Source organism: Nesoenas mayeri (assembly GCF_963082525.1).
Source record: "Nesoenas mayeri genome assembly, chromosome: 1".
NCBI lineage: Eukaryota > Metazoa > Chordata > Aves > Columbiformes > Columbidae > Nesoenas > Nesoenas mayeri.
Window position 1 is genome coordinate 192,205,648 of NC_137541.1, and position 27,369 is coordinate 192,233,016.

At 40.6% G+C, this 27,369-nt stretch overlaps 1 protein-coding gene across 1 annotated transcript in view; it reads left to right on the forward strand.

Annotated features, from left to right (window-relative positions):
- Nucleotides 1–1,621: 1,621 nt before the first annotated feature.
- The window catches only part of ATP8A2 (ATPase phospholipid transporting 8A2), a gene marked incomplete at both ends in the record, with an annotated part of 185,474 nt that continues 159,726 nt past the window's right edge, over nt 1,622–27,369 (forward strand). Inside the window, 11 exons of the mRNA XM_080364292.1 lie at nt 1,622–1,678; nt 3,124–3,251; nt 4,295–4,406; nt 5,111–5,276; nt 7,619–7,746; nt 10,485–10,562; nt 12,583–12,671; nt 13,404–13,448; nt 14,572–14,644; nt 22,594–22,600; nt 23,513–23,595. Coding sequence (XP_080220418.1) covers nt 1,622–1,678; nt 3,124–3,251; nt 4,295–4,406; nt 5,111–5,276; nt 7,619–7,746; nt 10,485–10,562; nt 12,583–12,671; nt 13,404–13,448; nt 14,572–14,644; nt 22,594–22,600; nt 23,513–23,595 — 966 coding nt within the window. The remainder of the gene's footprint in view (nt 1,679–3,123; nt 3,252–4,294; nt 4,407–5,110; nt 5,277–7,618; nt 7,747–10,484; nt 10,563–12,582; nt 12,672–13,403; nt 13,449–14,571; nt 14,645–22,593; nt 22,601–23,512; nt 23,596–27,369) is intronic.

A 27,369-nucleotide genomic window follows, 5' to 3' on the forward strand; every position in this document is an offset into this window, starting at 1 on the left:
ACAACAGAATCTGAACTTTTTTTTTTTTCAATAAAAATTGAAGAGCAAAATCTAGCTTCTCATTGTGTTATAAAAGTACCTGCTTCTTAACTGGTTTTGTCCTAAGGAGCTGTCATTAATGACTCTGTTAAAGCAATTGACTACTTTGGAAAAGAAATAGCAACATCTTAAGTAATATGCTGAAGAAACACATGTTTGGGTCCAGATGGGAAACTGATATTCCTTAGCAGCCTGAGAAGACAGTTGTGGGGGAAAAGTTTTGGTGGTGCCATACAGAGGTTTTAGATCTTAAGGGACATGTCAGGAAAAAATCCATGATGGAAGTACCCTTCACAGAATGTCAGGGATTGGAAGGGACTTCAAAAGATCATCTAGTCAATCCCCCCGCTGGAGCAGGAACACCCAGATGAAGTTACACAGGAATGTGTCCAGGTGGGTTTTGAATGTCTCCAGAGTAGGAGACTCCACAACCCCCCTGGGCAGCCCCTTGTCCTACTGTTGGTTGTCACTGAGAAGAGCCTGGCTCCATCGTCATGACACTCACCCTTCACTTATTTGTAAACATGAATAAGGTCACCACTCAGTCTCTTCTTCTCCAAACTAAGGAGACCCAGCTCCCTCAGCCTTTCCTCATAAGGGAGATGTTAATCTTCTTTGCCCTGTGCTGGACTTTCTCCAGCAGTTCCCTGTCCTTCTTGAACTGAGGGGCCCAGAACTGGACACAATATTCCAGATGGGGTCTCACCAGGGCAGAGTAGAGGTGGGGGAGAACCTCTCTCAACCTACTAACCACCCCGCTTCTAATACACTCCAGGATGCCATTGGCCTTCCTGGCCACAAGGGCACAGTGCTGGCTCATGGTCATCCTGCTGTCCACCAGGACCCCCAGGTCCCTTTCCCCTACACTGCTACCCTTCTTTATCACAGGTGCTGCCTATGCAGAGCTCCTCTCTGTTAGATGTAGATGAGAGCTTGACTAATGGAAAATTCACAGTTCTGTGAGGAAAACTTGTTGTGGTTTTTTGCCCCTGTTGGTAGGGGCAGAAGCATCTCTGGAAGATGCAGATCACAGCCCCCTGTTTTATTGTACTTTTTTCTCATTCTCAGAAAAAGCTGATCAGTAGTGTCTTCAGATGTACCTCTGTGAGTTCCTCAGCTTTAAGGTGATCTTGTGGCCATGACCTTTTGTGTGCGCAGTTCACAGATGGAACTCAATAGTGGAGAGCATGACTTTTATCCAAGCATGTCCCCTTTTTACACTGTTCAATACTGATTTTATCTATAACTCTTGTAATCTAAAGCAATTTTATGGATTGTAATGTAAAATAGTCCACTTCAGATGTCTAAGTTTGTCATGACTTGTTACATTCTTATTAACCTTCTGATTTAGACCTGTTTTTCTTTATAATTTGTTGTACAAGTTTGTTCATATCCAAAGATATCTCTGTAAAATGTGTATTTTCAGCTGACTCTTTCATGGTCCTATATGACCAGTGTGGATTTTTGTTTTCTGCAGTATATTGAAGTGTATTGTGGACCATTCTAGTGCAAAAGTAGTATACAAAAAAGTACTGAGTTTTAATATTGAACATGTTATGCCCCTTACAGTGAACCACAAGCCATGTGCTATATTGAAACAGCTAATCTTGATGGGGAGACGAATCTTAAAATACGACAGGTAAATCAGATGGATTTTTTTTTTGTTTTTGCTACTTAGGTGTCTAACATTAGCTACAAAGCGGAGCCGAACTTGCATGACAGCAATACAAATACGTTTTTTTTTTTAATATATATATCTTTCTAGGTGCCTGTAGCCTTCTTTTCAGCAGATGAAACCCAAGTAATAGTGTTTCATGTGCAAGTGTAAGGAACTAGTTTGGGGGTACTATTGCAAGCCCACAAAGGCAAATCAGACAGACTTTGTTTTTTTGCTGAGGGTCCAATAAGTGGAATTGGAGTGTTGTATTTAAAAAAAAAAAAAAGGCAGCTGTGCTTGTGATGGGAACTGTGGTTTCTGCTGTCACAAGTGCGGATCTGTTGCTTCTGCCTCTCTGGAGTGCTCAAAAGGACCTTTTACATGTTTAAGCTAATTTGTGTTGTCTTTGTGGTAAGTAGTGGAATTTATTGGGGCATTTCTGTTTTTCTTCAAGTGTTTAGAAATAGTTCAGAATCTTTAGCTGCTTTCATTACTAAAAACCCCAGATTTGGATTAGTGTTTTGAAATACAGATTGTTTTTAAAATGCTGTATACTTACTGCTTGTTTACTACCTTTGTAGAACTGTGATTTACTGTTCTGGGTTGGCTCAGTAGCTCAGATCTTGAGTTCCTGTCAGGCTTTATTTGCCTCATGACACATGCATAACAAAGTAAGGTTGTGGGGCACTTTAAGGCCTTTCTGTGGCTTGCAGTGCTGCAGTCAAAATTTGGCAAAAGAAACATTAAATGGATCAGTCTAACCAGATGTAGACAGATGAAAAGCAATGGAGTGGTGTGTGTGTGCTCTGAGATGGAGTAGCAATATGTTAGGGAACAGTTGCCTGATGGGTTGGTAATTAAGCAGCATCAGAAGATAACGGCTGCAGTGACCCAAGAGGAACTATACTCCCGAGTGACTGCATTTAGCAGCAGTAACCCATCAGTGCAGCTGCGCTTTGAGGGGAAGCCAGGCCTGTTTAGATCACTCGTTTCCTTCTTCCTGCACATGTGCCCCTTTGTGCTTTGTGGATGGGACTTTCCTCTGGATTGCGGAGACATCATGTAGGTAATATGACTCTGTTGTCCAAAGGGATTTAAATCAGTCCCATATAAACACGAATCATGTGTCCATAATGAATCTTCCTTGCAGGAAAAAGTTACTGAATAAGCATTAAAAAAAACCCAACCCAACCAAGCATGCATGGACACACAAACAAAACCCCCAAACAACCAAACCAAAAAAACCCCAAGAAAACAAACAAAACCCCAAACCAAAATAATTAAAAATCCCACCAACAAACCTGACAGAAAACCTCCACACATATAACTGCATTTGATATCTTAGGTGTTGCAAAAAAGCACTGTTTTCCTAGGTTGCAGTCTAATAACGATTTTGACAAGAATCTCTATTGGATTGGTCTCTGCAGGGATTGTCTCAAACTTCTAGTCTCCAGTCAAGAGAAGAGTTGATGAAAGTATCTGGAAGGATTGAATGTGAAGGACCCAACCGTCACCTTTATGACTTCACTGGAAACTTGCGCTTAGATGGTCAAAGGTATTGACTTGATAACAGAGCCATAAACTTATTTGGTTAGGAAAAATGCTCCTGTGTGTTTTTAGTCTGCAATACTGAGCATGTTTTTGCTGGAGAAGAGGAGGGTAATAAATAGCAGTTGTCAATCAGAGCATCTGCCATTATAGGATTACATAGTTTTGTCTTCCATAGGAAGCAGAAGACTCCATAGGGAGTTATGGTTTATTTGGAACTGTAGTGGGGTTTTTCTATCGAAAGTAACCCCTGAAGAGAAGCAAAGGTGGGGGCAATAGTGGGGGTTTTTAGGATCTTCTTGTTACAGGAGATGTGCAGAGAAACTGGGAAACCTTTCCCTTCCAACTAGAGCCAAAGGCTGCACCAAGTTCATATCTAAAGAGAAAAGATATCTCAGAATCTGGAGTCTTTTGAGTGTGCCTTTGATCTTTTGCAACTCTTGGAAGAAAATAACCCAGTACTTAAATTCATAGACTTTGGAAGGTCATTAGGAACATACAGGCTTTATCTTCTTGTACCTGTTTTGCTGCACAAAAACTGTATTCCTTGGGCAACTCAGCTGAGTAGTGACAGATGCAATAATGGAAGATCTTTTCCATCCCACTTGAAAATCGTATGGGTAATACGGTTTTCCCACAATGTGTGTTTAATTGCATATGTGAGTTTATAAGCACGGTGGAACTGAAATGGATGATCTGTTTGCAAGTGTGATGCTCCTCTGCTCTTGATGTGAGAGAACATACAAGCCAAGGTAAAGTGCAGAGCAGGATTATGGCTGCCACAAGCTTTCAAGTTTCAGATGACTAGAACAGCTCCTTTGTATCACCTTTGCCCTACTGTGCTTTTGCAGGGATTAGATTTAATGGGTTTTAGTGGTCTCTCAAGTTGTGTAGACGATGTAAGTTCATTATATTACTTTGTTACTTTTATGTTGTTGTTTGTGGGGTTTTTGTTTTGTTTTGTTTCTTAATGGGCAAGTAAGGCTGAAAGGAGAATTACTTTTCTGAAGTGTTATCAAGAATTGAAACATATACATACTTACTTTGCAGCCCAGTTCCTGTTGGTCCAGACCAGATCTTGCTAAGAGGTGCACAGCTGAGAAACACTCAATGGGTCTTGGGTATTGTTGTCTATACAGGACATGATACAAAACTCATGCAGGTAAAGTTTTTAAGGAGATCTAAAGCATGTTCTGATAAAAGCTGGTCATCTTTCCTGTGTTCTGTTTGTCTTTTGGACTTGACTTTATGAAATTATTTGACTGATTGTAGCTGTTTAAGACCTCAAGTCTTTGAGAAATACAATACTGTTGTACTTCAGGTTGCACGTGCACATGTATAAACAGTTATTGAGGTATTTGTCTCAAAACACTTCAATATGTAAGCAGAACAACTGTATTTTGTATTAATTTATCTGGTAGCTAGACAGCATTTAAAACTGAGGGAGGTGGTAATGACAGCTGAGAGGATGGTAATGGCCACCTACAATTTTAGCACTTGGAGATAATGAGGTGAAGACTGCAGTCTCTGTATTGCTGTAATATTGCTGTAATGGCAGGGAGTGCCTGGAGAGACAAGCACCATCCATGTGTTGCTCACTGCTGCTGTCACTGGGATGGACAGACAGGAGATGAGCATTCCAGGTCTTTAGAAGGGAATGGTTCTCTTCTTCCTGTCTCCTGACAGTTTTGGAGAAATTAGGAGTCTTGACTCCTACTACTACCTCGTTGAGCTTTGCATACAACAGTGGGCTAAATAAAGTTCAAGTCACAAGTTCTATGATGGACTCTAAAAATAAAGACTGAGTTTGCCTCTGCACTTACTGTTTAAGCCATTGCCAAACTCTTTTTCCCTGTTGCTGTTCAGAATTCAACCAAAGCACCCCTGAAGAGATCAAATGTGGAGAAAGTGACCAACATGCAGATCCTTGTATTGTTCTGTATTCTCCTGGTGATGGCCCTTGTGAGTTCTGTAGGTGCCTTATTATGGAACAGAACACATGGCGAAGTCGTCTGGTACCTTGGCTCCAACAGTGAGTATGCAGGCAGTGTGCGTGGGCTTTATGAGGCTGGAGGGCCAGCCAGGCTCTTATCTTTGCCAAATTAGTGTGTAAAATAAGAAACAGAGCCTGTTGCTAACTTTTGATGGCCCAATGTAATTTTTTTGAAGAATGTCCTGACGTAAGTGAACTTGCCTGTGAGACTTCTGTTAGTAAAACCTTCTAAGGGTCAGGTAAATATCACTGGGCTGTCACCTAGGGAGAAAGGAAGAAACAGAAGAGGGGCAAGAATTACTCTTCGCTATTTGCTGTTTAAGATCTTTCAGCTCTGTGGAGATGTTGTGCATGAATTTGTTATTAGAGCAGGTCACATACTGCTGCCTTATGTATCGTGTCTGACTGTACCTGACTCCAGGATAGCAGGTGTCAGTCTGATATTACTGACTTCAACTTTATACTTATACATGGAAGCAACAGATTTCTCTAAATGTTTTTCAGTCAGAAATGCTGATGTCCTCTCATTGTAGAGAATATTGTTAAATGCTGAATGTTATGACTTGGTATTTATTGGACAATGTTTCAGAGTAGCTTTGGATTCTGACTATTATTTTGTAATTGGAAAACTGATCTCTTAGCATGCTTAGTAAGCGTGTGTTTTATTTCATCTGTAACTCCTTGAATTTGTTAGTTTAGGGTAAAGATAAGCCTAACGCAAACATGGATGAAATAAATGGCTCTCTGATAGACTTCTGCCTTGAGGGGATTACATTAGCCAGCTATAAAATGTGTTGTTACAAAGGTTTTTGGGATGCAGATCTGAAAACAATTCTCACAAACTGTGAATGGTCCTTCTGCTGGTGATTGCAAACCAGATGGCAAAGGGTTTCTTTTGCAGTTTAAGAACTGCAGTTGTGCAGTTGTGATAGTAATGTGAAAAAATCATATAGGAAGAATATGGAAGTGACTCATATTTGACACTGGCTTTTGATAGTTATGTCTTTTTGAAAGTTGATGCTATCTCTCCTAAGTTTCTTCCCCATCCTCCCCCTTGCTTTTTAGTGAGGAAGTTTAAATTTCTCTTCCAGTGATGAAGTAATATTGGAAAAGTTGAATGGAACAAACTTGAAGTTGTGCTAATATAAACTATGGGTGCAACCTGTAATGAACAAGGATTACATAGTAGTCTGTATAAATGCTTCTTTGCAAATTGAATGTACAATTTCTGTCACTTCTTTAACTGCCACACAGGGAAAGACTTTTTCAGGCTAAACAGATAGATGTTAAATTTTTGTTAAATGTCTTATTTATATTAAGAGTGTATTGGGGAAAACTTTGCTGATAGCAAGTGTGCTTCTAATCTTTCTGTAAACTGATCAAAGATGGAATTCATGTGTGCTCACACTTGGAGGTGCCTGGTTCCAGACTTCCAAGTCTTGCTCTGATTTTCATTCAGCTTTAGCAACTTTCTCTGGCTTCTGTCAGCTGTTTTTCTCCCCTGTTTTCTCACTAACCTATTGTAGTGCTGAAAACCCTTAGCTGAGGGCTGTGACCCCACTGTGCTGGGTGCTCTGCCTGCTGACTGAGGTGCCTCCCTGTGCTTCAGGAAAAGTGAAGAAGAGACAAATGCAGAGACTTTGGATGTAAGGAGAGTCTGTGAGCAGCACTGTGAACAGGAGCCTTCATCCTGTGTCTCTGCTCAGCCTCATCTATTCTACCTGCTGTCTGTGAATGTTTCCCCTTCCCTTTGGGAACCTGTGATGCTGGTAGATTGATTTGGGTGACTTGTCCCAAGTTGTCACCACTTAATAACAGCTCCTCTGCTTAGACAGAATATCTTAGTTCATTTCCAAAGTGTCTGTTGAACAGTTAACTTGTTGTCTTAGATGTCTTTAGTGTGAGTACCTTCTAAATTCTGCAAGTCCTGGGAACTAATTTTAGTCTTTACTTTGTTTTCTAATTCCACTGGGACATGTAGGCACTTTCTGAAAGATAATATTGGTGACTTTTAATTGGGGCAGTTGACACATCAGATAAACCTCTAAATTTGGGGTTTAGTGTGGAATATCATGCTTCTCACCATCTGTTTAGCAAAAATAGTTTATCAAGTGTTTGGTGAGGCTATCTGTTAGAAAAACCATCTAGCCCTTTTTCACCTGGCATAATACACTGTGTACCCAGGCATGTGTTCTGTGGGTGTTTTATACATGTAATATTGAAATCAATATTCGGCCATTATACTAGGCTTCAACACACTTGCTGATTAATTTAGCACTACTAAATCTGATTAAGCCAACTGCAGAAAGATGTTTGCCCCTATACTGTACTACTCAGACTTCTGCCTTGTCTATTCATGCCTTATGTCTTTTGGTCCACAGAAATGCTGTCTGTCAACTTTGGGTACAATCTGCTGACATTTATAATCTTGTACAACAACCTTATTCCAATCAGTCTTCTGGTGACATTGGAAGTTGTCAAGTTTACTCAGGCTCTTTTTATAAATTGGGTAAGTAACAAGAATAAATGTATTAAGGTCAGTTTTTGGAAAGTGACTTCAAAGATTTCAGGGTGACTTTTTTTTTACTAGATTTTCTGATTACTTTTCTGATGTAACTTCTGGGACAGGCAGGGGGAAGTTCAGAGGATTAACTCTGTATTAGTTCTGCATTCTACAGGAAACTAAAAGATTCATTTGAAGGAAGGTCCCCTGTGCAAATGATCACTCCTGTGTACTTCTCTCAGCCACAGCAGAAAGACAGACTAGACTTGGAGGTGTGGTGTGTTTTAGTGGTGTGTCTGTGTGGTGGGTTTTTTGTGTGGCGTGTGTTTGTTTTTTTTCTTATGTTTTTAAATCCTGAGGCTGCCCTTAAGGTCACCTCTACTATGAATCATAGTATTTCTGTAAGGAGATGAGTTGGTAGTGCCTCATGAAACAAAACAGCGGTCCCTCCTGTTCAGACAAGTTTGACTTCAAAGTATATTTCTCTTCAGTTGTGGACTGAAAAATACTGTAGTGGTGTATCTTAAGCTGAACAAAACCAAAAGGAACACCTTGTCTTGATGTGCATGTTAATCCTTGGACTTGTAGTGGTTTCTCTAAAATGTAAGTAAACAAGGTCTAATTTGTCAATTCTCTGAGGTGCTTATAATATATTCTTAGAATACTGGGTCACAGGGGACCTCAAGGTTCATCTGGTCCAGCCTTTCTTGGCAAAAGCATGGTATAGACAAGATGACCCAGCACCCTGTCCAGCTGAATCTTAGTGTCTGGTGTTGGGGAATCCACGACTTCCTTTGGGGAGATTACTGCAGTGTCTGATTGTTCTCATAGTGAAAGTTTTCCCTCTTTTGTCCAATCAGAATCTCCCTAGGAGTAACTCGTACCCATAGTTTCTCATCTTTTCCATGCAACTCCTTGTAAAAATGGAGTTTCCATCTTTGTAGCCACGCTTTAAATACTGGAACATGGTGATGAGTTGTCCCCCAAGCCTTATTTGCTCAAGGCTGAACAAACCTGCTTCTCTCAGCCTTTCCTCATATGGTGGTTTCCCAGTCCTTTGATCATCTTTGTGAACCTTCTCTGGATCCTCTTCAACCTGTCCACATCTTTTTTTTTTTTTTTGTGTAGTGGGGACCAAAATGGCATTCAGATGTGGTCTGATGGGCACTGAGTAGAGCAGGATCATGACTGTCTCTGCTGGTGATGCCCTTGCTAATACAACCCAGCATCCTGTTGGCTTTCTTTGTCACAGGAGCATGTTGTTCACTCACATTGATCTTGTTGTCCACCAGGACCACCAGGTCCCTTTTCCACAGAGCTGCTCCCCAGCTGGGTAGATCCCAGGATGTGCTGCACTCCTGGATTATGTTTCCCCAGGTGTAAGACCTTAGACTTGTCTTTGCTGAACTTTGTAAGGTTCTTGTTAGCCCATTCTTCCAGCCTACATAGGTCATTCTGCAGAGTGGCTCTCCCTTCCTAAGTGTTCAGTTCACCATTCAGTTTAGTGTTGTTGACAAACTTCATCAGGGTACACTTGATCCCATCTTCCAGATCACTTATGAAGATGATAAACAGTGTTGGGTGCAATATCAATACTTGGGGTACCCCAATCATGACAGGTTGCCAGTTTGAAAAGGAGCCATTTACCACCACCCTCTGGGATTGGCCTGTCAGCTGGTTCCTCACGCACTGCAGAGAACATTTGTCTAGACAGTAACATGTTGAATGTCCCTAGGAGGATGCCATGGGAAACCATATCAAAAGCCTTGGAGAAATCCAGGTAAACCATGTCCACCACTCACCCCTTGTCAACCAAGCAGGTTACTTTGTCATAGGTCATCAGATTTGTCAAGCACAACTTGCCCCTGGTGAATCTGTGCTGGCTATTCCCAATCATGTGCTTCAAATGTCTTGAGACAGCCCCAGGAGTGTTTGTTCTGTAACTTTCCAGTAACTGAAGAAAGACTGGTACCTATAATCTCCTGGATCTTCCTTTAAGCCCTTCTTGTAGATAGGGGTGGCATTAGCTTTCTTCCAGTTTTCTAGGACATCCCTTGATCTCCACTTATAAAATATTATGGAGAGTGGCCTTGCAATGCTGTCAGCCAGCTCTCTTAACACCCTTGGGTGGGTGTTGTTGAGCCCATCGATTTGTAGCGGTTAAGCTCCTGTAATAGTTCCTGTACCAACTCTTCCTTCACTGATGGTGGATCTGTGTTTGAATCAATCTGGGTTTCTTCTCCCAAGGACTAGGGCCCAACAGTGCCAGGAAAGCACTAACTTATTTGAGAAATTGCTTTGGTTCATGTAGCAGCTGTTCTGTTTACCATCCTAATTAAAAGTAGTGATAGAAGGAGTTGATTTCACAGTGTCACTTAATTTCTCTCCAGTCATGGATGTGGCTAGAGTAAATTGAATTGTTTTAACTGAAGACCTATGATTAGCATAGCTAAGGCCTGTTAGAACTTCCTTCTACTGTACTAAATTCTTATGCTAGAGATGCAGTGAAGGAAACTATAACCACCTGTAACCATGTCTGGTTTTTCTCATGGACATGTAGTATGGAGCTATACTTGGGAAAGCAGGTACCCCATTCAGTCTGGGATGCTGTCTGTCTCTCCGGCCTCCAGAACCTCCACCAATGGAATTAAATCAATCCAGTCAAGTTGGAGCTGACGAAAAGGAGACTGGAGACTTAAGTGTTTAGTTTGCATGGCATAGGTCTAATTTTGCTCTCATTTCAGGACATAGATATGTATTATCCTGAAACAGATACACCTGCAATGGCCAGAACCTCAAACCTTAATGAAGAACTTGGGCAGGTAAGACAACATTTTCTTAACTGTCATGTTTGTGATATGGTCTGAGAAGACAGAAGGTATGAGAGCATGCTGTACAAATCTGCTTCATTCTGTTGCTCTGTGGCTCAGGTTAATGGGGCCTCTTTCCTTTCATTAGTCCAGGTCTTCAAGGTAATATAGTGAGATATCACAGGATTAAATTCCGGGTCACACAGACAATTTTAAGCCTAGAAATGGAATTTTTATTTCTTATGTTCATACTAAAATGACATTTTCATCAAGGGTGTTGAAGTAATGCTGTGTGGTTGTCTATACCAGAGCAGAATGTACAGGACTAAGCTTGGCTGATGAGCAGGCCAACAGCCTCAACCTCTGCTCTTAGTTCTTCATGTTTCTCACCACCTCATGGGACATGGAAGTCAAAAAAATGCAGTTCTGTTCCTGACTCAGATTGTGTTCCTTGAAGTATTTCCACTTTTCTTTTGGATAAAGAGAACTTATGAACTTGCTGTTGTTGTAAGAGATTTTTTTTTTTTAATAAATTCTGCAAGTAAGATTTTTTTCAAAATGGAAAGGCTTCCCAAAACAAGGTTACTGGAAAACACAACTTTGCCATTGGAGTTTTGTAGTACCATCAAGAAATCCTAGTTTTTTTCCTTGACTGCCAGTGGCACATGAACTTAATAATTTGTGTGAATTTGGTGTGGGAGGCAATACTTGCATGTAAAATACATAATTAGTGTGCTGCTCAGCAGAATGGTAGTCGGTATTCCTCCTGCTTATTTTGATTGACCTTGTTCTTAGGACTGTTAAAATTGGATTTGCATTGAGATTCCTTTGATGTGGAGTCATCAGCCTCCGAATTATGGTAGTGATTTTGTCCAAAGTAAACTGTAGTATGTGGCATAATGTATGTTGTTGGCCCATAGCCCCATTTGTTGTTTAAGTGCTTGCCTTACCTGGTGATTCTATGTAACTAGACAGAATTTTTTGTTTCATGAATTGAATTGTTCATGGGTGCAGTTTTAAATTTTACGGTAGAATGCTGAATGACTTGAAGTTCACCTCAGATGTCTGGGTGATGGAGCCTGTGCAAGTTAGAAGTCAATGCTGTATTCGGAAGGAGTGTAGTGCACAGCTGAAGAATCACTTAACTAGTAGCATAGTGCACTGACTCATAACTGAATTGCAGATATTGAAGAAAAGCTTTTTGCACCTCTAGGCAAAATATTGTGGACTTTAAATTGGTTAATTCCTATGTTAGCACCATCCCTTCCTACCCATTGCTGTTTTAAAATCTTACTGGGTACAGAGGTAAAACAGTGTGGAATTTAGCTTGCAATTAATTTGTCTGTTGTGACCTACTGAAGGTGACTGTCTTGAATCTGCTAATGCTCTAAGAAGTTGTGTTGGTGTTGTCTCCAAGTTCTAGCTGAAAGTCACTGGTTTCCATTAAGGGATTATTAGTGTGGGCAGTGCCAACAGTGGCTGCGCATTTCACACTTCAGGATTGCTCATGGCAGGAAACCAGAAAAAGCAGCTTGTGTTTGCCTGCAGAGTATGGCTGGGACTCACTCTGTTATTCCTTGCACAGTACTGTTTATTGGGGATAAAATCCCTAGCAAGTTCCTCATGATCTTTGAAACACAAGATTTCTTCAGTGTATTAAGTTCCAGTGATTCAATTATCTTTGTTTTAATTCCCAGTGTTGCTGTTTGATGTTTGTATAGTTCAAAGATTTGGTGAGTATTCAACTAGCACCAGCAAGTACTTCTGTATAGACCACGCTGGAGCCTTTGCAATTGATACCTACTAATCTCATTTAGACATAAAGAAGAAATAATGCTGTTAAATAAAGTAACTTTCCTGATTATTTTCTTGTAGCATTGGCAAGACAAACCAAGCTGTAATAAGCCTGCATTGGCCAATACTGTGACATTTGAGCCATGTCTCCCAGAATTTCCCTGATGCTTACTCTGTCTTCCACTTTTAAATTTTGTTACTTTGTGAGTTGAACATTAGACTTTTTTTTTCGTTCCAGGTAAAATACCTGTTTTCTGACAAAACGGGTACTCTAACATGCAATATCATGAACTTTAAGAAATGTAGTATTGCTGGAGTGACATATGGGTAGGTATGACTTTTTTAGCTTAATATGTTCTTATTAATGGTACGTACTTTTATATCAGAACAGGATTAGAACGTTATGTTCTTCCATTTGTATTTTAGTATATTTTATGGTCCCAGTTAATAGCTTTCATTTCCATGTCCTGCAATACTAATTATGAAATGCAAACCTTTACATGAAGCAAAGAGGAATAATTATGGACTTCCTAACCTACCTAATCACAATTTAAGCCAGACGTGCTAAATAAACTCTGGCCTTTCCAGAGTGAAGATGATGCAGCCCAAGGGTACCAGTTGTCAGTCATGTTTCCTTTAGCTGAACCAGAATTTCATTATAACTATGTACCTGTAATTGTAGTTGTAGAGTAAAATATTCTTTGCATGTGAGAAGAGAACCACTTACTGGTTTTGTTCTGTTTATTTCAAAAGGATCCCTTTGAATCATGGTGGTATTTCACAGCCCTTGGCCTTTTGGGTCTTGAAAACTAAATATTTCTTTTGCTTAGTTTTCAATGGGTAGTCTTATGATCTCTGTGCAAGTTAATAGTTGAGTTTCGTGGTAGCTAAATTAGATACTCAAAAGGCAGAAAACTTGATTCAGATGTATGAACAGCTGAACCCATGGTTTCAGCATGTGTTTGTATGTGTGATGACTCACTGATCTTTGCCTTCTACCTGTTTTTTAATTCGCAAAGCGGAATAAATTTTTTTTTTTTTCCATTTTTGACCCCTCAGTCACTTTCCTGAGCTGGAAAGAGAACGTTCATCAGAAGACTTCAGGTAAATGCATTCTCAGATGTTTGTGTTCTGTATAGCAGAGTGGGGACAAGCTATATAAAGACTGCTTTCCAATTTGGGCCTGGAAGAAGCCCAAAGGAGCAATGTGTTTAAGTAAAATGCTCTTCCAGCAGGTGCCTGATGCACAGCTGGTGGGTGGTGATAGATCTTCTCTTCTGCATAGAGAGATGGTGGGTGAAGGGGAGTGGGGGATAGGCAGTGGCTGGGGTGGCTTGGGTACATGCTAATGCAGTGCTTATTTATAATTGCAGACAACCAAATTACAAGCTAAGAGTGATCTTCTTTACAGTAACCTTACCTCTAGCTGGAGACTGAATGTTGCTCTTTGCAATCACTGAGTTCAAACCCGACAAGCAGAAGAAAAGGAACTACCTTATTAAAATGCTATGTTTTAATAATTAAACTGGGAAAGAGCTTGATATGGAGGTGTCTTATGTCAAGAGAACCACTCCTCTTTATTCAGAGTCTTAATGAATAGAGGTGATGGGTCTGTCCCATTCCACAGAGAGGAGTGAAAGCCTGGAGGTGTTATGCAGGTGTCACTGTAGTGTATTCACACTAACAGGACAGGGGTGAAGAGCCAGAGTGGGCTAATGGTGACTTTGGCAAATATAAGAAAAAAGTCATTTTTTCTCTACTTGGATTCTTCTTTCCTAGTGAGTTCTGTGGAGAGGTTTCTTCCAGGTGTTAATTTGGGGTACTCAAGCTTAATATCTTCCAGTGATCAACTTGAAGCAGAAATGACTGAATAGACAGAGCTTAGGGATATTGATCTGATTTATTTTAGAAGCAAGTCACCTTGAAATCTAAGTATTTCAAGTACACTTAAAAGCTGCTTCTGCTACATCTGCCCTAGGAAGTGTGACACTTGAATCTTCTCAAATACACTTTTAAGCATAACCATCTTGGGTTTCTTGCTGGTGTTCTGAAGAAATTATTGCTTATTTTCAGCTCTTGGTGCATTACTTACATGATGTTTTCACAGTACTTTCAAGGATAGTGGAAGCTTATTTTGTTTTTCCTTTGCTTCCCAACAAAATGGATGAAGTACTAAGATGGAAGTGTTGCCAGTGCTATGTTTGATTATACTTGTGTTGCTCTGCAGCCAGCTACCTCCTACCAGTGAATCGTGTGAATTTGATGACCCAAGACTGCTGCAAAACATTGAAAATAACCATGTAAGTCCATCCTTCGAATATCATGTCTCTAAATATACTATTCTAGGCCTCTCTGGAATCGAATGCTAAACAAATCTACTTTTGTGATCAAATCCGCTACACGGGTGCATCATACAACCACAGATGCCAGCAGAGTGAGGAGAAATGAAACTACTGAATTAAAGAAACAATGACGTTTATATGGATACCAGCTAGTTATGAAACATCCTGAGATATACTAGTGTATATGGAAGATAGTTTCTTGTACTAAATTAAGGTAGAAACTGTGATTCTTTAAAAGAAAAACTACTTGAACGTTTCAAACATCCATACTGTTAAAACACCACTTACAACAGTAATTCAGGATATCGCAAGGTCATACTGGTGTGAGACCTGCTGTATAGTCTGCCAATGTTGGGAATTCTGTTTGCGTAAAGTATGTAAAAGATGGGACTTAATTGCAAGCTTAAGCTTAGCCTAGGACTTAGTGTTAGTCATCTTGTCTGTTTGTCCTAAAGGGTCTTAGTCCTTAGGGAAGTGTCAGTTTGTCTGTTTGTCCTAAAGGGTCTTAGTCCTTAGGGAAGTGTCAGTTTATCTGTTTGTCCTGAAGGGTCTTAGTCCTTAGGAAAGTGTCAGTTCATGGCTTACTCAAACCCTGCAGCTATGAAGTGTCTGACTAGACACCAGATGACTTAAGTTATTTGTGAAAAACATGACATCCCCTGCCCAGTTCTGCAGAAGCTGTATCGCAGAGAGGCATCTGAGCATTGGCAAGTGCAAACTCGAGTGACAAATTCAGTTAGTTAATTGCTCTCCTTAGTATTGGATTGGGCTGGTTAAGTTTATACAAGCATCTAAAATGTAGTTACATCATACTGTTTGTGTGCTGCAAAGCTTTGCTTTCTGTTTTGTTTTACATTACTGGAAGAGTTGAAATGCAGCATATGGTGTAAATGCCTGAAGGAATATTTAATTACTTTGTATGTCACTGAATATTCCTCAGGGTGACAGAGCCTGAAGATGGTTCCTGTGCTCCAGCCTTCAGGATACTGGCCCCCCCAGGCCAATGTACTGGTTTCCTGTGTGGCCTTTGTAATCATCTGCACTGGGAAAACTTCTGACTGCCCATCACTTGCAGCCAAGATTTGGCTTGCCTCTTGTTAGCATTCTGTTAGTTTATATATGGCTACAGTTAGGCAGTTGCTGACTCCAGGTGCTCATTTTGGATGGAAGGCTACTCGTTTAGGTGCAGGCTACAGATCATGTGTGTTTGAGCAATTTCTCACTGTGTGTTGCTCTAGCCATCTATACAGAGAAGTGCTTTGGAATATTTTAGTAGTCAAGAGAAAAGGCTTGTATCAAATGACCTGTGATGTGGAGTTTCTTATCTAGCCTTAAGACTCTGTAACTTTGGGATATCTCAAATTCTTTGACATTCTCTGTGTCGAACTTCTCCTTTGGGATATACGAGGAATATTTACTGTTGGAACAGGCAAATAAAGGATTTTGTTAGCTTCTGTAGCTGTCACTTAGTCTAGACAGCTCAGGTAGAAGTCTGTTCTTTACATGTGTTCAGGTTTCTTTTTGGCTGGCAACTTGAACAGAAAAGCATTGTTTTCATTGTCCAGCTGAATGTTGGGCAGAGAACACTGAGAAGTCAACCATCAGTCAGTTGGGAAACTTTTGGCTGATAAGACTTACAATGTACCTTGTGTAGGCCAAGGATGTCTCTTGGAGCCTGATTGTGCTGGAAGGCTGGATGCCACCCACTGACAAGTGGTGGTTTAGCACAAGACACCAGAATGCAAAGACTACATGTGATAGTTTGCTTAGGAAGTTCAGATCCATTTGTTGAACTGCAGCAAGTCATGTGAGGTCTGGATTACAGGGTAGTGGGATAGTGGAGATTTGTGTGTTTCTAGCCCATTAGCTTTCTGCAGTAGGTCAGCTGTTAAGGTGTATAATCTGCATCCTTCTACCTGAAACTCCTCAGTGTCTTAGTTACTATAGCTTGTAGATAGCTGCAGATGCCATTTACAGATGTCTGATGATCTCCATTTAGGGAACTCAGGTGATAAAACTGAAGTGTTCTAGCACAAGCTGCCTTGTGGGGTCAGATGGTGCTGTACTCAGCTGGGCAATAAATTCCCTTAAAGCATTTGCCCTTCTGCAGCTGAAGCTGTCAATGTGACATCTCTCACAAACATTTAATAAGTGCTTATTGCTCTGGTCTTGAAGATTTTTATTTTGTTTTTCAAGCTGGTTGCAAGTGTTAGTTTAAAGCTGTCTCAGTGCCAAGTAATTTTCTTTCCAGGTTGAAAGTAAGAAGTGATGTACTTGTCCTCATGAGACTGTCTTCCATCTGCTAGGAAGATTTTTAAACTCCTGTATCACCTTTAAATTTTATAGCTCTTCTGGGCCACTGGTGTGTAAGGACTGACTGATGGCCAGGTCCACTCTTGAGGAACAGTCGAAGAATTATTGCCCTGTAGGAAATGTTCCAAGGAAAAATAACTTGTCTTGAAAACATGTGGAGGTTTCTCTTGGCTTCTCTGGGATTTTGATGTGGAAGAAAGTACCTAGGTTTGTCTGCCTGTGGTTTTTCCTCATAACAGCTTCTGTTGGATGAATGGTGCAGCTGTGCCAAGATTATGATGCGGTGTTGTTTCTATGGGGAGAACAGCATGAAGTTTTATTAGGAACAGAAAAGAGTTATTTCCAAAGATTTAAAAGAATTGTGAATATGCTAGATGGTCTTAATATTGGTGCTTGTGAGTTGCACACATGCTGTGGACAAACTCAGCATGGAGATGCAACCCTGTGTGGTGTGGGTTTGTTCTTTATGCTGTTGACATGAGTGCATGGAAGGAGGTAAAGAAGTTAAAGAACTGAAACCTGGATCTTATCCTAGACTCCTGTCTCACTGGCTTCTCTCTTGACTTCCTCTACTAATTCCAGTTCACATATGAACTTTTTTCTGTGGCCCCCAAATTACCACTTGGGCAAGAAACAGCAAACATATGGTACAGCTGCAGACACAAGAATTGGTTCGTTGAATATATGTGATGAGTATTTTAGCAGCTGGTGAGGCAGAACAGATAACTTGTATTTGAGTTGTGGCTTTACCTCAGTGGAAGTGTTTGTTTAGATCTCTCCAGTTTGTCTGCTTATTTTTGTGAAGCGTGTGGGGACTGAGTCTTTTGTCCTATTGGTCTTTGTTGAAATGGTTGCTCTGAGCAGCTGATTCTTAATTCCTTAGGAAAGCAGAACAAAAAAAATCATATCAAAACTTACTGGGATGAAAAACTGGAATTCAAATTCCAGTAGGGGGAAGATACATTCAGGTAATGAGAATGTCTGGGAAGCTTTAGTTCAGAAAGTAGCTGTTGCCTGAAAACTGTCTGAACATTGTTTTACAGTGCACAATTAAATTGTTATAGCTTGGCAGGAATTATCTTTCACTCTTGTGCTTTTACCCTTATTATGCATGGGACTTTAGAACTTTTTTTTTTCTCAAGTACAGGGCAGTATCTTTATAGGTTACATGTCAGTGGTTTTAGGCAAGGTAAACTTGCATTGAACTCTACTCAAATGCTGGTAAATGTGTTCTCCGAGTCTCTTCTGGAAATACTTGAATCTTCTCCAGCCTTACCAGCTTCACTCATCTGGAGGTGCCCAACGTGACTCAGTCCTCAGACTGTTCTCCAGATAGTTTAACAAACAAACCGCTAGGAATGTCATATTTTTTTAAGACAGTCATAATTCTCCCTGGTAACGAAGTAGATAAGTATTTTAGTAGCTGTTGTTGGGAGAATGTGCCATGTTTATGTGAAGTAATAAGCTCAAGTTGTTAGACTGTGCCTTCATATCCCATTGGCCATTTTTAGGCCATTTGCTCAAAAACCTCTGTCCTGCTCATCTGGGAATATTGTGAATGGAGACACTGGTATGATACTGCTACAAATAAAAGGAGTTATGGATAAATATCTTCACGTGCAACTTCTGTGTGATTTTATTAGGCTGTAAACGGCTCAAATAATGGAGTTCTGTCTTCAGAATGAGGAGACCCAGATAAGGACATGGGTGACAAAGCACAGATACGTAGCTCTGTGGAGTGCAGCTTCCTCCCCAAAAGGATGAGTTTCGACTCAGTATTTTGTTCGCTCTGAATATGGGAGAACACAAAGGGATGAAAACTTCTGATACAGCTTTATGACCAGTGGTCCATGTCCTGCCTGATAATGGATAATGCTGTGGCTTCTAGGTGGGGAATCTTTGCTTTCAGTGTAGATAATGCTTTGTAGATAACAATCCAGAGACTGCTTCCAAGAAGATGGGACTTTGTCTTGTTGTCTGTAGTTCTCAGTTTGTAGGGGCAGTGTGCAAAGGAAGTTTAGCCAGTGTGGTATGTTGCTGATGTAGGTGGTTTTACACCCAGGTGTTCCATGGATCTTTGGAAAATACATGAAGAAAGAGGAGCCATAGCTTTTACCTGGAGCTGTTGGCACACAGGGAGAAAAATGAGGGGAGAAGGCACTTGGAATGAGAGCTGCCTGTGGACAGATGAACAAGAGACTAAAATATGCAAACTTTGTTCCTGCTACAGACAAATAAAGGAGGAAGAAATGGGGGAAAGAAATAGAGCTGAGCTTAACAAATGAGCAGGCAAGGAATGTCTTGCAGACAGAGTTGCTTTCACAGAGGAAAATAAGAAATAAAGCAGAATCAGTTAATGTGTGGGACTTTTGTCTTATGCTGGAGTTAAGCTTGGTGTGATGCAAGGGATATATTGCTGCAGAAGCCATTAATGAATTTTCTGTTCACAGTTCTGAAGCAGAAATTGGAATTCTCTATCCGGATTCATGCCAGTGCAATAAATATTGTCAGTGCAACAACAATATAGAAGGGAAACAAATGACAGCTGTGTGGAGGAGCTGATGTGATAAGCTGGGCCTCTGTCTGGTTATTTCTTGCTGTAGGACTGGAAGATTGCCATGTAATCCATTGTGAGCTGTGAAAATACCAAGTCAGCAATAAATTACATTGCTGGCTTGAAAGCAGAAATATATACATAGGGAGGATTAAAATCTATGACACTACTGGAGACAGGTTTATTTCCAGCTGATAGACGCTTTCATAGTGTGTGTTCTAAGGGGGTAGGTGATACATGTGTGAGAAGGACATGAGAGTTCTGCAGCAATGGATGCTGAAACAGGAGTCTGGCAGGCTGTGCATTTTGAGATGGAGTTGTAACTTCCATTGCTTTCACTGGAAATAACGAAGCAACAGTAACCTCCTGATGAGTAATTTACTGGGGACTTAACATTTTTCACACTACTCTCTGGTTATATTCTGTCTGCTTGTTTTATTGAATGCAGCCTCTGCACTCCAGCATGTCAAGAGTTACAACTGTTATTTTAGTGGCATGTGACCATTCGATTCAGAAATTTCAATATGCAGAGATGTGTGAAACAGTTATTTTGAAAATATGCATGACAAAGTACATGAAGTAAAGCAAGAATATAAGTATTGGATCCTCAGTCTTTTCACTACATTTTTTCTGATATGCTTTTTGTTCATACATGTTAACACAATGTTTACCAGCTGACATTGTTTTGTGGCTTTCGTAGTAATTTACTTGCTACTAATGCCCCCTTGCTATTGCTAGTACATCTTTCTGTTGTATAAGTATATGAGCTATGTGTACCATATGGAAACAATGAACTCTAGTATTTTTCCTTATTTTTGGTCTTGTCCCTGAAACAGAACCCAAGATAGAAAGCAAACAAACAAACCAACCCTTTGTTTTTATTTCTGTCGCATAGCTTGGCTTGTGGAGAGAAGCATTAACAAGTCTGAGAGCCAGTGGTGAATGTTGCTGGCTTAATGGTGAAGTTGCATTTTATATTAAGTGCCATTCTAAGTGGGAAATGGAGGATTCTTTATTGTCATAGTAGTTCGATGTGGTTAAGGGGTTTTATAAAATAACTGCGTGCCTCATTTCGGATAGTAATACTGCATATACGCTTAGAAAAATACATATAATACAAGTCTTGCATCAGTGGGGTTTTGGTGGGGTGTAGTTTTCACTTGAAAAAGTTTCATTTGAACATAGCAGGGCTTTTTGCTGCTGTGAAACTTTCTGATGTACACTAGCAGAATAAATTGTGTAGAAGCATCTTTGAATAAGCTGTTTAAAAAAAAAAAAATACGAACAACCCTGGGACTAGAATCTTGTAGGATTCTTCTCCATCTGAGCTCGGTTTTAGTATTACAATAGTGGGGTTTTGGCTTGACATTATGCTAACAGCTCTTGTAATGCTCTTGATTTTGTAATGGCTCTGTTATGACAGAGTATATACAAAATATGCTATGCTAATAAAAACTAGGTGATATTTTTATATGCACAAACTCTGAGAGTTCACCAAGTCTGCTTAAGGCTTGAGAGAAGGCAGAACTGCTGAGTTGTGTCTGACTCAGCCCCGGAGCAGGCGGCTGCTGCGACATAAGATTTTGATGCTACCGGCTGTGGATGTTACAGATATAGCAGACCTGGGCAAGTGAACTGTGTTCACTTCAGCTGTTTCAGCCAAGTGCCTTAAAGATCTGTGTGACATGTTGATGGAGATCCTATGGCAGGTTGGGAGCTGGGCAGCTGAGCACCATTGCTGACTGTTGTGGGACTGGAAATGCTGGGCCAGAGGGAGGAGTGCAAAGGAGGGCAGAATGGGACGGGGGAATAAATTTCAAATCACTATAGCCGTACTTGCCAGAATTTGGTGATTGGAGGCCTGTGACCAAGTACCATGGCATCTTCACAGAGTCATACAGCTGATTTCTCTTTAAGCACTTGAGGATGGCTGGTGGCTGCAGTCTGTGAATAGGGCTTTATATCGTGTGTTCTTATGCTGAATGTATAGGGATTGGTCAGATTTCTGCTTGGCTGGATGATGTATTCCTGTGGAAGAGCACATGATGTTGCCTTGTACTGGCTGATCAACTCTTGCCAGCTTTGGATGTTCATCACTAAGGGTGCAGTTGAAATGAGTGTAATTCTGGTGTGCTTACTGTCCATCTCTTGGAAGTTGTGGAAGCTACCAAAGCAGTAGTTCCTGTTACTTGATTATTATCAGCATCTTGTGACAGACATCTTTGCCTATATGAAGCTTGGGGTGCTACAAAATGAATGCTTTTATATTTATGGAGATGAGGGAATGTTCTGGCTTACTGGCTTTTTGTAACTTGTGAGACCTTCATCATTAGCACTCTGGTTCATTAATGATGGCCCTTAACTCTGCTGTATTGATGTCCTTGGACCAAGACAACTACTATAGAGAACATAATACTTTTTGTTTGTTTGTGGTACCTAAGAAGCCATCTTACATTGTTGAACAGCTGCCTCTGTGTGTGTGTAGTACTAAACCTGACTCTCCTGCTGTCCTGTCTAGCCCACTGCTGTGCACATACAGGAGTTCCTGACTCTGCTGGCCGTGTGTCACACTGTTGTTCCTGAGAGACAAGGAAATAAAATAATCTACCAGGCCTCTTCTCCAGGTTGGTTGTTGCTTTCTTTTTTTGGGAGGGAACGAGTGAGGGAGTAGAAGTAGATGGAAGGTCCAGAAATTTCTGTCAAGGTCACTTATTTTGAAAGCAAGATGTCCCCCTGATCCTAGCAGTAGATCTGGCGTCTTCCATCATCAGTGCACACTACTATTAAATTCTTTCTACAAACCTGCCAAGTCCATGGTGTTTCTGTAGAGATAGGCTGAGCTTATGATCTGTTCTGCTCTCATGGGACGTTCTAATCTGGCCTTTGTGTTAGGGGTGAAAAGCAAAAATAAAACTTTCACTGCATAGAGCTGATGTATGGAAATACTGATTTGTTTCTGTATGAACAGTTACTTGCTGTATTTGGCATAACTGCAAACTGGTTTTATTGATTTAGTAGCTTCCCATCTTGTTCTATGCAGATACAAGGTACTGATACATGACACAGTACAGCCAGGAGCAGAGTCCTGGCTGTGTTTGGGCCTGCCCTTAGCCCATTTCTTCTTCCTTTCAGGTAGCACAGAGGATATTGAAGGAGGTAGACAGGGCCAGAATGCAGAACAGCAGGGCCCTGTTCCCCATCAAATTAATCTCTGTTACTGAGGATGTTTCTGGAGTTACTGTGGTGATGTACTGAGTGATGAAGCAGCATCACTTATGTCTTAGGGTGTCTGAGGTGTCAGGTGAAGAGCCCATGTCAAGCAGCTCTGGTCAGTGTTGATGAGCTGTGAGGATAGTAAGAGTGCTGTAGAGACATGAGGTTTGCTGGAGTTGAGCACTAAATCCACCAATGTGTTTGTGCCTAATGCCACTTGCTCCTGAAAGCTTTATAACTACCTGTTACAGATAGAGGTGTTGGCTCTGGTTTCAGCTCTGTTATTTGAGCTTTTAATGACACTATATAGTTCAGTCTGCAGAAGACAGTCCTGTATTTCCATAGCACCTGAATTTACTGCATTTACAGCAGGAAATAGATTAAATGCATGTTGTAGGAATTTAGAGTAATATAGCTTTGATCTTGCTTTCAGAACTGGTACGTTTCCCATTTTTCATGTAGAAAAGTATGGCTCCTCCACAACAATTGAGTTTAATGCTTCAGTAGTTACAGGATATTTTATACTTTGAGCATGGTGTTTGTCTAGTTGATATTGCATGGCCTTTTTAGGACTAATGTATGAATGTTCTTGGATTGTGTGCAGAGCTACTCTAGCAGCCCTACAGATTGGGGGAGTATAAGGCAAAGGGGCCTTCTATGTTTTGGCAGCATGGCATATTTAAGTGTGGGCTTTGCAGGCCTGTTCTACATACCAATTTCAATTTAAACATTTCTTGTGTTGGCAGATGAAGGGGCATTAGTGAAAGGAGCAAAAAAACTTGGTTATGTCTTCACAGCACGGACTCCGCATTCAGTTATCATTGATGCGGTAAGTAGCAGACGTGCATAGCACATACTCCCAAGCTCCTGCAGAGTGTGAACGTCTCCTGGGTGGTGCCTGTGAGTTCCCTTTTACAGAGCCTGTAAGGGTGCTACATGCAAGAGCCTTTTGCAGACTGGGAGAAGTTGTATTACTTCATATTTAGATGTGAAAGTCCTCTGCCCTTTTGTGTGGTATGGGTAATCGCAAGTTGCAAGCTTATATGGGAAATGACAGCAGTGATGACTGAAAAATATTTCCATTGTCTGGGAAGCACAGATGAGCACGCTCAGACCAGAAGGAAATTCATATGTCTGGGAGATTTTTCTAACTTATATTTAATGGTTACTGTACTTCTAAATGTTTGATTTCGTATATTAAAATGGAATTTGTCTTTTGAGTAAGATCTTCTGTAGATGATATATCTACTTACCAAGCTCTGTATGGAGGGGTTAATGGATTAGAGTTGACACAGGTGGTCTCAAACACATGCGAATGCATTCTGACTTAGGTTGCAGTGTAAGTTAAGGTGGCTCTAGATTACACAGATCCAACTAAGATGAGGACTTTGTCTCTGGAACACATAGTAAGGTACTTATTAAGAATAATGGATGTATTCTCATCCTTCCTCTCAGGTGTGTTCACTTTCAAGTTTCTTGGTACACTGCCAAGCTAAGCACATAAAACATGTATCTTTGTAGGACTTGTCACCATTTTTTTTTACAGCTGGTCAGGAAACTGCTGTTTAGTTTAAGGGAAGAGTGTAGGATGAGCAGTGTAATCTACAGCTAGCTAGGCTCTTCCCTGCGGGAAGACCCAGGTTCATCTCACCTAGTCCCGTAATCCTTATCCATACCAAGTTGGGAGCATGGTCAGTCTGTAGCCAGCAATAAAAGCTGTCACTCCCAGGGGTTCCTGTCTCTCCTCCTTGGCTACATCAGTGGCAGCACATGGAACACAGGTTGGAGATGGCTTTTGGTCTTGAGGGTGTTGCTAAATTGATATGTGCCTCACAGGATATAACTGAGCACTGCAATTAGATTTTGCTACAGCCTTTTCTTTAATGATGTGCTACAAATACTACAGGAGTTCTGAGCCTCCAGTAACTCCCACTGCTCCCTCCATCTGTCACACAACAGGAATGGCACAGACATTTCTAAATCCTTTTACTTGCTTGGGTTGCTTGTGCTGAAGCCCAGCGAACAGTTGATGCTGATAACAGGATTTACTCCTCAGTTAAGCATTTTTTGCCATAAAAAAGTGTAATCTAATTTGCTTGTAAATTCAAGTGAAGGAAATACTAAGGCAGTTCAGACAAAGGTTATTATAATACCAAATCTGATGGCATGTTTATTGTAACTTGGAATAATTCTGTCTGTAATATGTTTCTTAGTTGATAGCTGTTAGGAAGTAAATATGCAGCTTAACTTTTGAAGTGTGCTTATCCTTCTACAGTAAGATTAGTTCCTTGAGATGGTGTGAAAATCGTACATGGAGGATGTCACAATTTTAGTTGATAAAGTAAGATTAGAATGCTTCATTAAATAAGGCTCTGCATCACTTTTACCATGAGAGGGAGCTATTACCACATGTTATTCACACTAGACTGTGTAAACAAAGGTGTTTTAACCAACTTGCCTGTTTACACAGGTAAGAATATACTGCAAATCATACTTAAAATACTACGTGCTTTCTTTTACAGCTGGGAAAAGAAAAAACCTTTGAAATTCTTAATGTGCTGGAGTTTTCCAGGTAAGTTTTCCTCTAATATACTAAATGCAGGGGAACAAGAACACCACTTCGTTATCTAGAATAAAAAGATTCAGCTGATGCAATGGGAAAGCTGAATTTCCTTAATTTTGTCCTGCTCCTCCATCCCCTCAGTTTCCAATACAGGACTGACAGCTGCTTGCAGACTGGTGGCTGTTGGCAGATGGGCATGAAAATCTCCCCTGCTGCTCCAGCTCCATTGACTTTTCGAGAAGTTGCTGCCCTAAAGTGTCATTCTGTGCCTCACTGATTTCCTGATGTTACTTGTGTACTTCAAGAACATGCCTTGAGATTCAGACTGCACTCTTCTAGTGCTTCTGTATGTTAATTGGTTTTGATTGGATGGAATCTACAATAAGAGGGCTTTTTGGTGCCCCTCCAGCCATGAAAAACTAAGCAGTGCGGGCACTTAGACGTTATCAGGTTAATTAGGATGGGCACTGCATGGGTAGCAAGAAGCCTTGTGTGTTAAATTGTGCCCCTGAATCACTGGACAACATTAAAGGTTTGTTGGTTAATAAAGTTTTGCCAGTTTGGGTGGTGTTAGTCAGCAGGCTTTTCTGCTGTTTTTTCTACTCTTACTGTGGCTTAAAGTGTTCATGTCTTGTTTTCTGCCCTCTAAATTATCTAGTTCTGCTTTAAAGTAGTATGTAAAAATAGTCAGGGAAGATTTGGGTAGGTGGCTTTTCTTGTGTCCTGCCTTACTTTGAACATTGTTCTTGATTACTTTCCCCTTTTCAACTAGATACTTGCACTACTGGGGCAATATCTAAAACGGTGCTAGAAAAGTTCTTCAGGGTTTCTGACAAGTTGACCAATACCCTGGTGTCTACAGACAGGTGTGTCTGTAGCCTACATGCAGCACTGGTAGAAAATGCTGTTGTAATTCTTTCCTGTGGTCTCAACTTCCCTCTTGACCAGTGAGGGAGCTCCTGTAATCAGATTTCAAAAAGCATGTGGAAGTTTCTCAGTGTCACTGGCTTGCTGCAGAACTTGTGGGCACAGTTAACTGCTGTGCTTCTAGACTTTGAAGAAAGTCTCAGAAAGGGTTGTGTTTTGTGTGATCATACATGCCAAGAGCTTAGTTCCTTACACATGGCTCTTGAGCCCTGAAAATGGGTTATATTTCCCAGAGCAACTTCAGAGGAGGAGGAGGAAGATTGCTCTGAACTGATCTATTTGTACATACTGGCAAGAAAGGAATGAGGAGGGATGATACTACTTAGCTCTCCTTTTGTTAAGGAAAAGAATTATAGTTATAGATAATTTCTTCTGAATATGAAAACACATGTTCTCAGGGTTGTCTTGGTGACAGTTGATTTGCTTTTCTCTGCCCCTTAGCTGCTGATTTTTTTCTAGTGGCTCTTTTATAGAAAGTGTTTAAGATCAATTTTGACATTTATCAAACAAAAAGTCTCCTTGCCTACCTTCCTTTCTTAAAACTCTGTATGCTACAGTTCACCTTTGTTTTAAAAATATATCCCATACCTGACTACGTTGCTATGCCGCCCTGCTCAGGGGGTCTGACTTTTTCTACATAATGCCAACTCTGTAGTTCTGATTAGACCAATAAAAAGAACCTATAGGGAGGCAAAGAGCTAATCTGTACCATGATTCCTTTCTATGACATTTTAGCATTCCTTTGAGTTAGAAGTTAAATAACTGCCTAATAACTAACCTGGATGGTTAGTTATTTCGATACCTGTAATAAATATGCATTCAGCCTTAATGATTCCATTTCTAGCCCGAGTCCCCAGAACATTTTTACTTGAGAAATAAGGAAAAGCTGAGAATAAATGTGACTTCTGCTTCTTTCAAGAGGATTTTCATGCCATCTAGTTCTTTCTCAATTTTTTCCAAATGTTTGCTCACATTGGTGTGCAAGTCTGTGTTCTGGTTGAATGCTCACCAATAGGGCTGAAACTGGAAGTGGACAATTTTTAGTATCTCTTTGCTGTCAAGGATTACGGGGTCTTAAGTTATCACTGTTACATCTCACCTGATCTCAGATGC